At 41.0% G+C, this 16,575-nt stretch overlaps 1 protein-coding gene across 3 annotated transcripts in view; it reads right to left on the bottom strand.

The window, feature by feature from the left end:
- Positions 1-16,575, bottom strand: part of LOC137039390 (lysine--tRNA ligase-like) — a 107,411-nt gene that overhangs the window by 29,172 nt on the left and 61,664 nt on the right. Inside the window, exons 4-11 of one of the 3 annotated variants that reach the window (XM_067414733.1) lie at positions 12,588-12,774; positions 8,559-8,749; positions 8,244-8,416; positions 4,401-4,535; positions 4,251-4,306; positions 617-749; positions 280-348; positions 76-170 (exon numbers count right to left, since the gene is read on the bottom strand). The exons of 1 other annotated variant lie outside the window; for it this stretch is intronic. In XM_067414733.1, the coding sequence (XP_067270834.1) occupies positions 76-170; positions 280-348; positions 617-749; positions 4,251-4,306; positions 4,401-4,535; positions 8,244-8,416; positions 8,559-8,749; positions 12,588-12,774 (1,039 nt within the window). The remainder of the gene's footprint in view (positions 1-75; positions 171-279; positions 349-616; positions 750-4,250; positions 4,307-4,400; positions 4,536-8,243; positions 8,417-8,558; positions 8,750-12,587; positions 12,775-16,575) is intronic. One more of the 3 variants, XM_067414796.1, reaches the window with a different exon arrangement.

Below are 16,575 nucleotides of genomic sequence, written 5' to 3'. Positions count from 1 at the left end.
TTATCAAATTATATGGAAAAGCTTGATGCGGTACTGATTTATTGAGGTAATTGACCTCTAATGATTTATACAAACCTTAAAGGCCGAGGGGTTACTGGAGACCTCCATTGGTGTGGCCTCTTCTCGTTTAACAAGAGGCAAAACTGGCGTCCGCAAGGCAGTATCGATTACTGTATGAAACAACAGACAGAAGGTCAGTGACACTTACATTTCAGAAAATGCCCTGGTATCATAGTGCAACATTACGTTATGCTAATAGTCACATAGATGTTTGCTCACCTTTTATTTGTTCAAAACAACAAGGTGTAACTGAAGGCAAGACTTCCTTTTTCACAGAAGAATCTACAGCTGAAAAAGTGTATGTTTCAAAATTAGTGTTTTTTTTCTAACATGTAAACCATTCTGGCACAGTGTTTCCCAACCCTGTTCCTGGAATTACACCAACGATACACATTTTCAAATTCTTCCTATTCAAATACAACTGATTCAACTCATCAGCTCATAGAGACTCCAAGACCAGAAATGGGTGGGTCAGATAAAGGGAGACACCCAAAATGTGTACTGTTGGTGTGCCTCAAGGAAAGGGATTGGGAAACGGGGGTGAGATTAAACTGACCTGGCTCTGGAGTGTATGTAAATGGTTGAACATCATGGGAACGTCCAGCATTTGTAACAACATAGATCCCAACAGATACAGGAGATGTGATAGCTGGATTCTGATATGGAGGAACTTTGACAATAAGGTGATTCTATAAGAGGAGAAAATCAAAGATTAAAAGATTACACTTTTTTTTTTAATCGCAACATAATGGTGGTGTCATATACACTTCTCAAAAAATGAAGGGAACACTTAATCATCACAGTATAATATAAAGTCGTTTAACCTTCAGGCAGTGGTGGCGTTTCACAAAAACGTACAACAATGACATTCCCAAATAATCACATCATATCTTAAAAAAAAATTGGAAAAAAATCCACTAAAAGAGCTTAACAACAACACAAAATCAATGCAAAAATACTGAAACAGCCCCAAAATCCTTCACTGTGTCCTAACCAAATGTGATGCATCAGAAAGAATATATTTTCCATGTTAATCTGAGTTTTTTGTACTAACCAGCCGCAACGACGAATCAAGATTCTGTTTTACAACAGTTTTTATTTCTGAGGTGTTGAATTTGTGAGTGGAACCACACACAAAGTGCAGATTATGTGCTTTATTTAAATGTAAAAGAAATTTAAAGTGAGTTTTAATATAATTTTTCACTTAATATCATTACTTTTATTAACAAAGCCTTGCTGAAATCACCAATGGATAACTCACCTCAGATCTTAAAATAAATTAAAGGAAATAACTATGTTCAAACTGTCAACTCAAGGTGGACAAGCAAGTGTATTCAGTGATTTAAAAAAAACTTGTTTCAGTCACTCAGTATGTATTTTTTGCTAAAATGGTGTAAAATTTAGGAATTCGATATTGTACCTATCCATTTCGTTGTGAATGCAGTCAGTGAGCTTGCAGAAAAAGCCCACCCACACACTCTTCTGATTGGCTGTGATTTTTGATTGATTGATCTCGGGTTGAGTCTGGTTTGCCACTTTAAACCTTGTTGCATCCCGTCTGGTTAGGAGTCGGACACGGCATTAGGCTGTTTAAATTAGCTTTTCAAATCTGCAAAAGAACTAATGAACAGCATCATGAGCTGTTTATTTCCCCTGTTTATTTTCCAACTGCCATACTCTGCAATACATAAACGCCACCCCTGACTTCATGGATATCAATCTTTCCAATTATGAATAATAAGTGATCATGAATGAATGAATAAGTGTGAATCAATTTCAACTTCTTTGGTGCAAATGAAAGTGACAACAGGTGCACTGGAGAGGCAACAGCAAGACAACCCTAAAAAGGGAATGATTTTGCAGGTGGTGGCCATAGACAATTGTTCTCTCCTTATTCTTCCTGACCAATTTGTCTTTAGTTTTGAGTTTTCTTAGGGTCCTTTTTGTCACTGTCTGTACCCAATCAGGTTGCTCAGTCAGTCCAGCTTTTCCAGGCACATCCATCCGTGCCGTTGTAAGGAGGTTTGGTGTGTCTCCAGGCACAGTTTCAAGAGTGTGGAGGAGATACTGGGAGACAGGCTGTTACACAAGGAGATCTGGACAGGAACATAGAGGGGCACCAACTTCTTTGTGCGAGGAGGAACAGGAGTAGCACTGCCAGAGTCCTACAAAATTACTTCAAGCAGGCTACTGGTGTGCATGTTTCTGACCAAACTGTCAAAAACGCATGATTTTTTACCCCAAACCAGTTCAGAGGAAATCCCATCCTGGAGCCAATTCTAAACATTTCATTGGCCATGTCAATCTCAATAACAATTACCTACACCAAACCCTGATCCCTAAACCTACCCGTCACTGTTACCTCAGCCAATGAAATTGTTTGCAGGGCGGGATTTCTGCTGAACTGGTTTGAAAAAAAAAAAAAAAAAACATGTCAGAAACAGACTTCAAGAGGGTGGCATGTGGGCCCGACATCCTCACGTGGGACCTGTGCTAACAGCTTAGCACTGTGCAGCTCGATTAGCATTTGCCAGAGAACACCAGAATTGGCAAGTCTCATCAATGTATAAGAGTGGGTTCACACTGAGCATGTGACAGATGTGAAAGAGTCTGGAGATGCTGTGGGGAATGTTATGCTGCGTGCAACATCACTTAGCATGGCCGGTTTGGCGGTGGGTCAGAGATGGCCTGGGGAGAAATATCCTTGGAGGGTCACACAGACATCCATGGGCTAGGCAATGGTTCCCTTACTGCTGTTAAGTACTGGGATGAATCTCCATCTTCAGACCTTATGCTGGTATGGTACTGCTTCATGTGGCTAGAGTGTGTATTTTATAGATGACAAAGGCATTGATGCCATAGACTCCTCAGACCTAAATCCGTTTGAGAATCTCTGGGACATTATGTATCAGAGCATCCAAAGCTGCCATGTAGCACTACAGACTGTCCATTGACTGTCCCCTGAGCTCATTGATGCCCTGATTTATTTTATGGGAGGAGATCCCCAGGACACCATCATCCATCTCATCAGGATTATGCCCAGACGTTGTTGTGAGTGAACACTGGCACATGGGGGCCACACACACTAATGACTTATGGTGCGTTCAAGTCCTCCTGGGTCCTTTCATATTTATGAGGTGAGAAGTCGTGTTTACGAGATCATGTGTGTCAAGTCTCTTTGGTCGGTGCAAGATGGCAGTGTACCTACTTTCAATGAATTTCACAAAAATAAAGCAAGGTTTGTTAACTCTGCTTATAGAAAAATTAAGAACAAAGAATCCGCATCAGGTGAGTTTAATCTTTTAAGTTTTTTAATAATCTATGAAGCCACTGTAAACTGTATAGTTATATATTAGGCTAATTGTTATATTACAATGCTAGCTTACTTTGTTTTAAATGACAAAGCCTGACAGTGTCACTGCTAAATACCCATTATATTTTACTACAGACTTTGCATTCATTGATTGCTCCATGTTTCTCACTGACACGCCCCCAACTTCCGCCCCCGTACAGATCAGGGCTTAACTTCCCACTGGTATTTACAACTTTGTGGTGGCGTGCATGTGCGTTCAACTCGTAAATACGATCTTTACAACAGGAATTGAACGCACCATTATATTATGAGTTGCTGTGATGAACTTCATGCATGTTAGATCAGCCTGTAACTTCAGAAAAAAGTTTTTTTACACTGATTTCTGGTATGATTTTTCACAGAATATTTCATTTATTGATATCCAATGTGAGATTTAAGTGTTCCCTTCTTTGAGCAGAATATATAATTAGCAGTATAGGATGTTTTTTTGCCATTTCAATACCAGATTTATTTACTCCTCAAAGCCATTTTTGCCTACATTTGTGTACATTATGGACCCTTTGCATTACTATAATACAGTTTGTTGTGGCAGCAAACAGTATATAAAAAATAAACATAAAACAAATAAAAAAATCACTGCTGACATTTCAGGACAAGTCACTGTAAAACAGATATATTTAAACACTTTCTCAAAAAGAACTAAAAACTTTATTGTGTACTGTTTGTGTATCTAGGTCATCAATCTGCCATTCTTTCCAAATTCAGGCAACAAATGGGGACACTGATGTCTGTAACCTGTACAAAGCTGCCTCTATTTTTGCAGCTCTTGATCATCCCACACAGTCAAATAATAGACACAGCAGATGCTATGGCTTACCTGATGGAAAAACTCCATGTCAATGTCAGCCTCTGCCTTCCAGGACTTATCATCTGCTGCAATCAAACAGGCAGAGGTTAAACAGGGCAAGCGTTGTGGGGGATAAGCTGCACAGAAAAGGGCATGACACTTTTTAACATGTAAGGTTACCTGAAGCATTCTGCTGAAATATGACCTTGGTTCCTTTGAGAAAGTTTTTTCCAATAATAAAGACTTCATGCCCTCCCTTAACCGAACAGCTGTGTAAACTCTTCTTGAGAATCTCAGGTACTCCTGCAGGTTGGGCTATAAAAACAGAACGAATCAGAAAAAGAGAGAAAAAGACCATTAGGATACGCAGTCAGGTAACAGAGTAGACCATATAAGACACATCATATAAGTGTAGGTCAACAAATCCATATAGTCAAATCAGCCTGGGACTAACAAAAAAGGAAGGGACACAGCAGAAGTGCATTTTCCTATAAAAGTAGCCAAACGTCACATTTCTGCTTTTTTACTTTGAGGTACAGTTGCTTCTCTTAGAGTTAAATTATAAGTGAATTACAACTTGACAATTAAATTAAATTAATAACATAATCAAATTAATTGCAATTAATCCTTCACATACACTATTTTGCCAAAAGGTTTGGGACGTCTGCCTTTACATGCACATGAATTTTAATGACATCCAATTCTTAATCTGTAGGGTTTAATATTGAGTTGGCCCACCCTTTCCAGCTATAACAGCTTCAACTCTTCTGGGAAGGCTTTCCACAAGGTTTAGGAGTGTGTTTATGGGAATTTTTGACCATTCTCCTAGAAACACATTTGTGAGGTCAGGCACTGATGTTGGACGAGAAGGTCTGGCTCACAGTCTCCGCTCTAATTCATCCCAAAGATGTTCAGTCCGATTGAGGTCAGGACTCTGAGCAGGCCAGTCAAGTTCCTCCACACCAAACTCACTCATCCATGTCTTTATGGACCTTGCTTTGTGCACTGGTGCGCAGTCATGTTGCATGTTCCCACAAAGTAGGGAGCATGAAAATGTCAAAAATGTTTTGGTGTGCTGAAGCATTAAGAGTTATTTTCACTGAAACTAAGGGACCAAGCCCAGCCCCTGAAAAACAACCCCACATCATAATCCCCCCTCCACCAAACTTTACACTCTGCACAATGCAGTCAGGCAAGTACCGTTCTCCTGGCAACCGCCAAACCCAGACTCGTCCATCGGATTGCCAGACAGAGAAGTGTAATCTGTCACTCCAGAGAACACGTCTCCACTGCTCTAGAGTCCAGTGGCGGCGTGCTTTACACCACTGCGTCTGACGCTTTGCATTGCACTTTGTGAAATAAGGCTTAATTGCAAATAAGGCTTAATTGCAGCTGCTCGGCCATGGAAACCCATTCCATTAAGCTCTCTACACACTGTTCTTGAGGTAATCTGAAAGCCACACAATGTTTGTAGGTCTGTAGCTATTGACTCTGCAGAAAGTTGGCAACTTCTGTGCTCTGTGCACCTCGGCATGCACTGACCAAGCGCTGTGATTTTTCATTATCCTAATTGCTTCCTCTTTATTATAATACCATTAATTATACCATTAATACAGTTGACCATAGAATATTTAGTAGTGAGGAAACTAATGGACTTATTGCACAGGTGGCAACCTATCACGGTACCACGTTTGAATTCACTGACTGAGCTCCTGAGAGTTTTTCTCTGAGCATTTTTTCACAAATGTTTGTAGAAGTGTCTGTATGTCTGGGTCCTTGATTTTATACACCTGTAGCCATGGAAGTGATTGGAACACCTGAATGCAATGATTTGGAGGGGTGTCCCATTACAGTCCCTGACAAAAGTCTTGTCGCTTATCTATTTTCTAGAAATACCTGATATTAACCTGACTTTTAATTAATTCATTGGTGTTAGAAATAGCTCATATGAAAAGCTAAAACCCTCCCAAATGATGTTTAATGCACTGAAATAAATAATTTTCACAGAAAAAATATTTATCATTTAATCAAGATGGAAAGGTCAAATTTTGGCAAGACAAAAGTTTTGTCGCCTATACAGAAATTGAACAAATTTACTGCAAATACAAAAATATGTCAGCAAATTAAGTTGTGGTGCTGTGAGATTCAAATTTAATATCTTGTATGACTTCCATGAGCTTGAAGGACTGCATCCATGCGGTTTGGCAAGGATTCATACAATTTATTGATGAAGTCATCAGGAATAGCTAAGAAAGCAGTCTTGCATGCCTCCCAGAGTTCCTCAATATTCTTTGGTTTCGTCTTCCATGCGTCCTCTTTCATCCTACCCCACATATGCTCAATGATGTTCATGTCTGGTGACTGGGCTGGCCAATCCTGGAGCATCTTGATCTTCTTCGCCTTGAGGAACTTTGATGTGGAGATGGAAGTATGCGATGGAGCACCGTCCTGCTGCAGAATTTGGCCTCTTTTATGGTTGGGAATAAGAGGTAGCTAAGATTTGTTGGTATTTTAGACTATTGATGTTGCCTTCCACCCTGCAGATCTCTCGCACACCCCCATACTGGATGTAACCCCAGACCATGATTTTTCCACCACCAAACTTCACTGTTTTCTGGGTGAATCTCGGATCCATTCTGGCTCCAGTAGGTCTCCTGCAATGTTTGCGGCGACTGTGGTGTAATTCAACAGAAGATTCATCTGAAAAATCCACCTTCTGTCACTTTTCCTGCGTCCATCCTTTTAGCAGGCTGTGGGCCTTGGCAAATGCCACACGGTTTTTCAATTGTCTTTTGTTTAGTGCTGGCTTCCGGGCACTGATTCGACCATGGAGGCCATTTCGAGACAGAATCCGACAAACTGTTCTGGTTGACACAGGGACTTCAGGTGACCAGGTCTCGTGGAGCTCTGCTGCAGTAGAAAATGGGCTGGCCTTGGATTTTCAAGCCAACAAACGGTCCTCTCGAGCAGTTTTCTTGTGGGGTCTGCCTGACCTGGGCTTGTCAAAAACGTCTCCAGTCTCTTCAAATATTTTTTTTATCCTCTGTACTTAACGCTGAGACACACTGAAGGTGTCTGCCACATCAGCAGTGGATCTGGTCTTCAGCCTCATGATAATCAAAACTTTAGTCTCAGGGTGAATCTTAGGCATGTTTGCAGAGGTCTAGTTGCAGTTGATGTGAAGGTCTAGTGTACTGGGGTTCTTTTTATACACACTTGAGACCTAATTGATCCATTATTAGTCACAGGTGAAGCTCATATGACAAGGCGACAACACTTATGTCTTTGCAAAAATTGACTCAATGGGCTTTACCAAGCTGTGAATATTAGAATACTTTTTTAAAGTTTAGTTTTTCACTGAAACATTATCACAAAAGCTGGTGGGATTAAAATGAGCCATTTCTTGTAAAAAAATCTTGATTAGAAATATATTTCAGCGGCACTTTAGGTCAATTTGTACACAAGCGACAAGACTTTTGTCAGGGACTGTACATTTGGAAATATAGTGTAGGTACTATTTACTTTCTTCAAAGTTTTTAAAGCATTTTATGCTACGAGTGCCACATTAAGTCTTTGTGTCAATGCAACAACACCTCCAGTGCTAAAAGCAGCACACAGTAAGTGTTGTAGGACATTTGTATTGCTGAATTTACACATAGGTTGGAGGGCATGAAATGTTTGGTACATTTGTATCACATTATTACAAATAAATGATTGCAAAACTATTTTCTGTGGTAATTGACATAATGCAACAGATGGTGTCAGTATAACTTAAGTTGTAATCAACCAGGACTATTCCTCTTTACTGGCGACACTGAAATTCATCACAGACCTAGAAGCTCCCTTAAGTAAGCACCTGATGTTCTGCCTCATACTCATTCTCTCTCCTTTTTTTGGCTCTATGGCTTTAATAATATAAACATTCATTATCCCCCCCCTCTAATCCCTACCTCTCCTATGTGATGAGAGCACCAGCTGGGCTTGCCAGCAGGGAGATGCTATGAATAACCCAAAGCCACTCACTGCACAGTATGGGAGACGACGAGGTCTGTAACGTGAGCACAGAACCATCCGGGCGTGGGATGTTGACTCGAAACACCAGTCTGGCACGGGTACTCTTCTTCTTAGACCCAGCCACCCCAATACGGGCCTCTACATCAGCATTCCTGAGCTTCAGGATCCCCACACAGTCTACACTGTAAAGACACCCGAGTGTCAGCTGGTCATTGTTGATATCACTACTTCCAACTACATTTGAATTCAGTTCAAAGTTTAAATCAACAATTTAAAGCTTGAAATTCTGATGCAATTCCACAAAGTTGACACATTGTTACATACGCAAGAGTCATTTTGCTGCTGGGATCCAGAGGTACTTCGATGACAGTGGTGCCTTCAATGTCCACTTCTTTACAGGCAGTTGTGTTCCGGCCTGTAACTCTGCAAGCCTGGTAGAACCCGTGGGGCTTCACTCGTCCAGCATCATTGCCCACAAAAATCTGCAGGACCACTGACTCCTTCACACCCTCGAGCTGCGAGGTTCAAGAAACTTGTAGTTAACAGAGTAATATCAATAGTGAAAAGTGACAACTATGACATAAGACTCATCTTAAAGGTACCTACATTTTTCCTCCGCATTGAAATGTTTCACATAAAGAAATTAATAGTACTTTTTTTAAATTTGTATAGTCATGAGATGAAATGAGAAGACTCCAGTCCAGTGGTGTTACTGTTAACTAAAACCAATTTAAAAAAAACATTACATTTATTGAAATAAAGCTAAAACAACATATATTTTTAATGAAAATTTAAAAAATTGTCTTCTCAACTAACTAAAAAAAAATTGTTTAAGTACTAAAACGAATATATATATATATATATATTGAAAAATAATAATGCAAATTACAAAAGCACATAAAATTACTGAAATTGGGCTAAAAATAAAATTTATCTTAAAATAAATGAAAATATAAAAATAAAAGCTTATTCTAAATATTAATAAATATTATAATAGTTCATAAATAATACTAAAATAACACTTCTCAGACATATTTAAGCCTAATAAAAACGTATAGAGCGGGTCTCCTTATGACTATTTAAATACTACACTGATAAAAGAAAAACCTTTTTTCAAGATTTACGCATTTCAGTTAATAGTAAAATTATGAATTAAGATTTTTAAATGCAATAAAAACCTAGAGCTTAATAAAACATTTTGTATAAATCTTAAACTTAAATTTAAACAATTTGCAATTGTTTTTATTTATTTATTTATGAATACGAATCACATACACTATATGGCCCATTCCCTTGTTCCATTAAGACTTATGCAGCATGTTTGGTCCCACTTTATATTAGGTGGCCTTAACTACATCAAAAAATAAGTGCAATGTACTTACTATGTTCATATTGTATTGCAAAAAAACTTTTGCTGATATTTAGGTGGGATAAGGGTAGAGTTAGGAACAGGTGTGGTGGTGTGGGTCAGTTTAAGGGTAGAGTTAGGGACAGGTGTGGTGATATGGGTCAGTTTAAGGGTAGAATTAGGGACAGGTGTGGTGGTGTTGGTCAGTTTAAGGGTAGAGTTAGGGACAGGTGTGGTGGTGTGGGTAAGTTTAAGGGTAAAAGTAGGGACAGGTGTGGTGGGATGGGAAGTTTAAGGGTAAAAGTAGGGACAGGTGTGGTGGTGTGGGAAAGTTTAAGGGTAGAGTTAGGGACAGGTGTGGTGGGATGGGTAAGTTGAAGGGTAAAGTTAGGGACAGGTGTGGTGGTGTGGGTCAGTTTAAGGGTAGAGTTAGGGACAGGTGTGGTGATATGGGTCAGTTTAAGGGTAGAATTAGGGACAGGTGTGGTGGTGTTGGTCAGTTTAAGGGTAGAGTTAGGAACAGGTGTGGTGATATGGGTGAGTTTAAGGGTAGAGTTAGGGACAGGTGTGGTGGTGTTGGTCAGTTTAAGGGTAGAGTTAGGGACAGGTGTGGTGGTATGGGTCAGTTTAAGGGTAGAGTTAGGGACAGGTGTGGTGGTGTGGGTAAGTTTAAGGGTAGAGTTAGGGACAGGTGTGGTGGTGTGGGTAAGTTTAAGGGTAAAAGTAGGGACAGGTGTGGTGGGATGGGAAGTTTAAGGGTAAAAGTAGGGACAGGTGTGGTGGTGTGGGAAAGTTTAAGGGTAGAGTTAGGGACAGGTGTGGTGGGATGGGTAAGTTGAAGGGTAAAGTTAGGGACAGGTGTGGTGGTGTGGGTCAGTTTAAGGGTAGAGTTAGGGACAGGTGTGGTGGTATGGGTCAGTTTAAGGGTAAAGTTAGTGACAGGTGTGGTGGTGTGGGTCAGTTTAAGGGTAGAGTTAGGGACAGGTGTGGTGATATGGGTCAGTTTAAGGGTAGAGTTAGGGACAGGTGTGGTGATATGGGTAAGTTTAAGGGTAGAATTAGGGACAGGTGTGGTGGTGTGGGTCAGTTTAAGGGTAGAGTTAGGGACAGGTGTGGTGGTGTTGGTCAGTTTAAGGGTAAAGTTAGGGTCAGGTGTGGTGGTGTGGGTCAGTTTAAGGGTAAAGTTAGGGACAGGTGTGGTGGTGTTGGTCAGTTTAGGGTAAAGTTAGGGACAGGTGTGGTGGTGTGGGTCAGTTTAAGGGTAAAGTTAGGGACAGGTGTGGGGGGATGAGTAAGTTTAAGGGTAGAGTTAGGGACAGGTGTGGTGGTGTGGGTCAGTTTAAGGGTAAAGTTAGGGACAGGTGTGGTGGTGTTGGTCAGTTAAAGGGTAAAGTTAGGGACAGGTGTGGTGGTGTGGGTCAGTTTAAGGGTTAAGTTAGGGACAGGTGTGGTGGGATGGGTAAGTTTAAGGGTAGAGTTAGGGACAGGTGTGGTGGTGTGGGTCAGTTTAAGGGTAGAGTTAGGGACAGGTGTGGTGGTGTGGGTCAGTTTAAGGGTAGAGTTATGGACAGGTGTGGTGGTGTGGGTCAGTTTAAGGGTAGAGTTAGGGACAGGTGTGGTGGTATGGGTCAGTTTAAGGGTAGAGTTAGGGACAGGTGTGGTGGTGTGGGTCAGTTTAAGGGTAGAGTTAGGGACAGGTGTGGTGGTATGGGTCAGTTTAAGGGTAGAGTTAGGGACAGGTGTGGTGGTGTGGGTCAGTTTAAGGGTAGAGTTAGGGACAGGTGTGGTGGTATGGGTAAGTTTAAGGGTAGGGTTAGGGACAGGTGTGGTGGTGTGGGTAAGTTTAAGGGTAGAGTTAGGGACAGGTGTGGTGGTGTGGGTAAGTTTAAGGTTAGAGTTAGGGACAGGTGTGGTGATATGGGTCAGTTTAAGGGTAGAGTTAGGGACAGGTGTGGTGATATGGGTCAGTTTAAGGGTAGAGTTAGGGACAGGTGTGGTGATATGGGTCAGTTTAAGGGTAGAGTTAGGGACAGGTGTGGTGGTGTGGGTCAGTTTAAGGGTAGGGTTAGGGACAGGTGTGGTGGTGTGGGTCAGTTTAAGGGTAGAGTTAGGGACAGGTGTGGTGGTGTGGGTAAGTTTAAGGGTAGAGTTAGGGTCAGGTGTGGTGGTGTGGGTCAGTTTAAGGGTAGAGTTAGGGACAGGTGTGGTGGGATGGGTAAGTTTAAGGGTAGAGTTAGGGTCAGGTGTGGTGGGATGGGTAAGTTTAAGGGTAAAGTTAGGGACAGGTGTGGTGGTGTGGGTCAGTTTAAGGGTAGAGTTAGGGTCAGGTGTGGTGGGATGGGTAAGTTTAAGGGTAAAGTTAGGGACAGGTGTGGTGGTGTGGGTCAGTTTAAGGGTAGAGTTAGGGACAGGTGTGGTGGTATGGGTAAGTTTAAGGGTAGAGTTAGGAACAGGTGTTGTGGTGTGGGTCAGTTTAAGGGTAGAGTTAGGAACAGGTGTGGTGGTATGGGTAAGTTTAAGGGTAGAGTTAGGGACAGGTGTGGTGGGATGGGTCAGTTTAAGGGTAAAGTTAGGGAGTTAGTTAAGGCCACCTAATATAAAATGGGTCAATGTACTTTATTTATCTCTGTAAACTGTTATGTAGGACCCTCTTGCTTTTGGAACAATTTAATTGTTAATTTATTCGACAATGGTATCAGTAACAGTAACTAAAAACTTAAACTTAGTATTTGTATGATGCAACATCCACCGGTGTCAGTATAAGTCCAATGTCCAAATAAACCAGCGCAACAGAAACCAACAAAAACAAAAAACAAATAATGTGGTCTAGAAAACTAGTAAACAAAATAAACTTTTCAAGCATTGGGAAGGTTTGATTAATATCCTTAGTCTCAGGATTCAAAACAGAAAAAGTATTGTTATCATAGATTTTGCAGGGTTAAAAAGTGTTGCAACTTTTCCTAAAGAGACAACTACTGTGAGTTATACAGGTCTGTGTTACCCACCTTGATAGTAGGGAAACCCTGCTGTGTTCGGTCTTTCACAGACCCACGGCTGCCTTCGGTCAGGTAACGCGCTCTGTGCTGAGTCTCAGGCTGCACCACAATCTTCAGTTCTTTTCCTTCACTTTTCTGAGGATACTGACAAGACAGTATCCCACCTTTGAGAGCAGATGTTTGTGGTCCATCAGAGCTATGAGACAAGGATCGCAGGTTAACATCAGTTCAAAGCTAACTGGGGTTTTTGACTCTTTCATTCAACCAAAAATGACAATTCTGTCAACACTCTCATGTCATTCCATTTTAGTTGGATGTTTATCTAACCTTTTTTAAGTGTTACTACTTACTAGTATCAGATGGTTCAGAGATAATTCAAAAGTAAGATTCCCATCATGTTTGCAAAATTATAACCTGGGGCATTGTCTCTAACAATATTGTCTCTAACATTCACATAACAAAAAAACCCCCAAAAAGATAAAAAATCTGAGATTATTCAGAAATTAAGTATTCTTAACTTACTGGGAATGGTAGCAAAGTTATGAACAAACATTCTTTTAGTAAGGTTATTAAGATTCAAAGTTATGCTGAAACAAAGCGTGCGTCTCAATCAGCTGCCTAGTTCAGTATTCAGGGCACTGACCAGGACATAAGTCAATGGGCTGACTCCCTGATTAGTGCCCTGACTACTGAACTAGGGAGCTGATTGAGATGCACCCCAAGCCTGCTGCACTCGTTTTGAAAACTGAAGCCAAAACGTCTCGATCTCCCCCTGGTGGTTGATCCGATTATAGCTCATAACCCCCACCTCTCCATGTATTCTAATGGATGCGAGAAAAACTAAACAATCAAATTACTCTTACTCTTACAAAGCTGATCTCACTTTAAGGCCGAATGCACGGATCCATTACACTGATACACATCTGATATTCTCCCAACTTTACCACTCTTTCTCCCAGACGTTTATATTTTTAATATTTTATAAGACATGCACCAAGTGTATGCCAACTAAACTAATCTTGATTTTTTTAAAAATGAAACATACTTTCAAAGTATGGCTATGGGTGCACACACTTGTGCCTAAGAACCGTCTTCTTCCATTTTGCTATGAACAGATCAGTGTTCAAAAAAAGTTGGAAAAATGTATATGACTATAAGAGTGATTCCTGATAGACTGTCAGAAACAAAAACAACAAAAAACCTTTTAAAGAAGGAAAAAATCCTCCTCCGACCTTTAGAGCTGCTACAGAAATGACTTTCGACCTAGATAGAAATGTAGTGGAGTAAAAAGTACGATATTTGTCTTCCAAATGTAGTGAAGTAAAAGTCTTAAGTTTCCAGAAAAAATAATACTCCAGTAAAGTACAGATACTCAAAAAGTGTACTTAAGTAAATGTACTTAGTTACTGTCAACCTCTGGATGTCAGTGCCATATTCCAACGTTGGCGGCTTCACTTTTAGTAGTGAAGTGACGACACATTGTCCATATATTTTTACGGCCTATAAGTGAAACGCACGGCTGAAATATTTCCAGACAGGTCTTACCTGCATTACGGTCCTTACAGCTGACAACAGCAAAATCACAAGTTCCGGGTTCCAAAAAAAGACTATGCTCGTGAGGTAATACTCATGAGGGGTGGAACTTGGGCCCTGAACATGCTGATTGGTTGATTTCATGCAGCATTTTATTTCAACCACCACTCTGTTGCGGTGCGTGCAGTAAGAGTTGTTTGCCATTTTAATCAACAGCCCCGTTTCCACCGAAATTATCCGGAATAATTTGTCCCAGTAACTTTTCTTCCCCCAGACCTGTTGCTGTCTGCGTTTCCATCGCTGTTTAAAGTACCATGAAGATTATTCAGGTTGATGTAGGACTGAATGCGACTTTCCCGTTCCCGCTGGATTTCGTCCTCTGCATATAAGCTTAATAAAGCCTGAAACTCGTCAACGTTCCTGTGGTTGTATTTTTTAAACTCCATTGTTGATTCGAATAGCAAACAACTGTTCCTGCATGCACTTGTAACAGACTTTTAAAAATGTTGGTTGAAATAAAATGCTGCATGGACTCAACCAATCAGCATTTTCAGCGGCCACCCCTGAAAGCTCCTGAACTCTGAAAAAGTACTACTGGTCTGGACCTTTCGGAGAAGGGACTTTCTTAGGTTGAATTTTTTACCCAGAACTACATTTAGACCCTGGTCCCTGCAGTTGGAACTCAACACACACGGAGTACCACCCCGAAGTCCCTAGTTCCTGGGGAAAGTGGCCATGGAAACATGGCTAACAATGGAGATTAAAAAATATGAGTGATGGACCGACAACGAGGTTCAGGCATTATTACGTTTGTATGCGGATGATGAAATCCAGAAAATTCACCCAAAACTGCTTAAAGGTGTGGTAAGTGTTATTTCAAAACTGTTTTAGAAAAAGGACTCGGGCCGAGTGGAATAACAAACTTGTAGCCAATCACCAGGTAAGGGGCGTGTGTCTATGGTGAGAAGAGAGGCCCAGTGCGCGTCATTATTCAAAACACTCGAGTCACACAGGACGGACATTAGCCAAGAAAGAACTAATATATGCTGGCTTTTGCTTAAATATGCTCGTATGTCATGTTCGCTTGTTTGTCCATCGCTCACTTCAGCGATGATAAAGACCCATTTATTTCCACACCGTATAGAGCATCTAAAACCCCTCAGTGTTTCAAGGTTTCAAGCGTCAGCTCACAAAATGTGTCTGACAGGTAAGATACTATACTCCTAATATATGTTTGTTTCCTCTTTTCATATAACCCATGCGGTCATAATTGTAATATGTTGTTAACTGGACTATCGAGCTTGTATACTAACGTTATCGAGTTAATGAGAACTGTTTGTGTTTTTGTGATCGCTATAACTCTACTCTTGTCATAACTGTAATATGATTGTTAGTTGGACTGTCGGCTCGTGTTCTTTCGTGAGTTGTTCATGAGAACGGTTTGTGTTTTGTGATCTCTATAACTCTAATCTTGTCATAATTGTAATACAGGTCCTTCTCAAAAAATTAGCATATTGTGATAAAGTTCATTATTTTCCATAATGTAATGATAAAAATTAAACTTTCATATATTTTAGAATCATTGCACACCAACTGAAATATTTCAGGTCTTTTATTGTTTTAATACTGATGATTTGGGCTCATGAAAACCCAAAATTCCTATCTCAAAAAATTAGCATATCATGAAAAGGTTCCTCACACGAGCTATTAACCTGATAATCTGAATCAACTAATTAACTCTAAACACCTGCAAAAGATTCCTGAGGCTTTTAAAAACTCCCAGCCTGGTTCATTACTCAAAACCACAATCATGGGTAAGACTGCCGACCCGACCCTGTCCAGAAGGCCATCATTGACACCCTCAAGCGAGAGGGTAAGACACAGAAAGACATTTCTGAACGAATAGGCTGTTCCCAGAGTGCTGTATCAAGGCACCTCAGTGGGAAGTCTGTGGGAAGGAAAAAGTGTGGCAAAAAACGCTGCACAACGAGAAGAGGTGACCGGACCCTGAGGAAGATTGTGGAGACGGACCGACTCCAGACCTTGGGGGACCAGCGGAAGCAGTGGACTGAGTCTGGAGTAGAAACATCCAGAGCCACCGTGCACAGGCGTGTGCAGGAAATGGGCTACAGGTGCCGCATTCCCCAGGTCAAACCACTTTTGGGCTACAGAGAAGCAGCACTGGACTGTTGCTCAGTGGTCCAAAGTACTTTTTTCGGATGAAAGATTTTTTTGCATGCCATTCGGAAATCAAGGTGCCAGAGTCTGGAGGAAGACTGGGGAGAAGGAAATGCCAAAATGCCTGAAGTCCTGTGTCAAGTACCCACAGTCAGTGATGGTCTGGGGTGCCATGTCAGCTGCTGGTGTTGGTCCACTGTGTTTTATCAAGGGCAGGGTCAATGCAGCTAGCTATCAGGAGATTTTGGAGCACTTCATGCTTCCATCTGCTGAAAAGCTTTATGGA

Source organism: Pseudorasbora parva, chromosome 1, assembly GCF_024679245.1.
Source record: "Pseudorasbora parva isolate DD20220531a chromosome 1, ASM2467924v1, whole genome shotgun sequence".
In the NCBI taxonomy this organism is placed as follows: Eukaryota; Metazoa; Chordata; class Actinopteri; order Cypriniformes; family Gobionidae; genus Pseudorasbora; species Pseudorasbora parva.
Note: the sequence above shows the minus strand (reverse complement) of the source record. Positions and strands in the feature narration are given on the sequence as shown.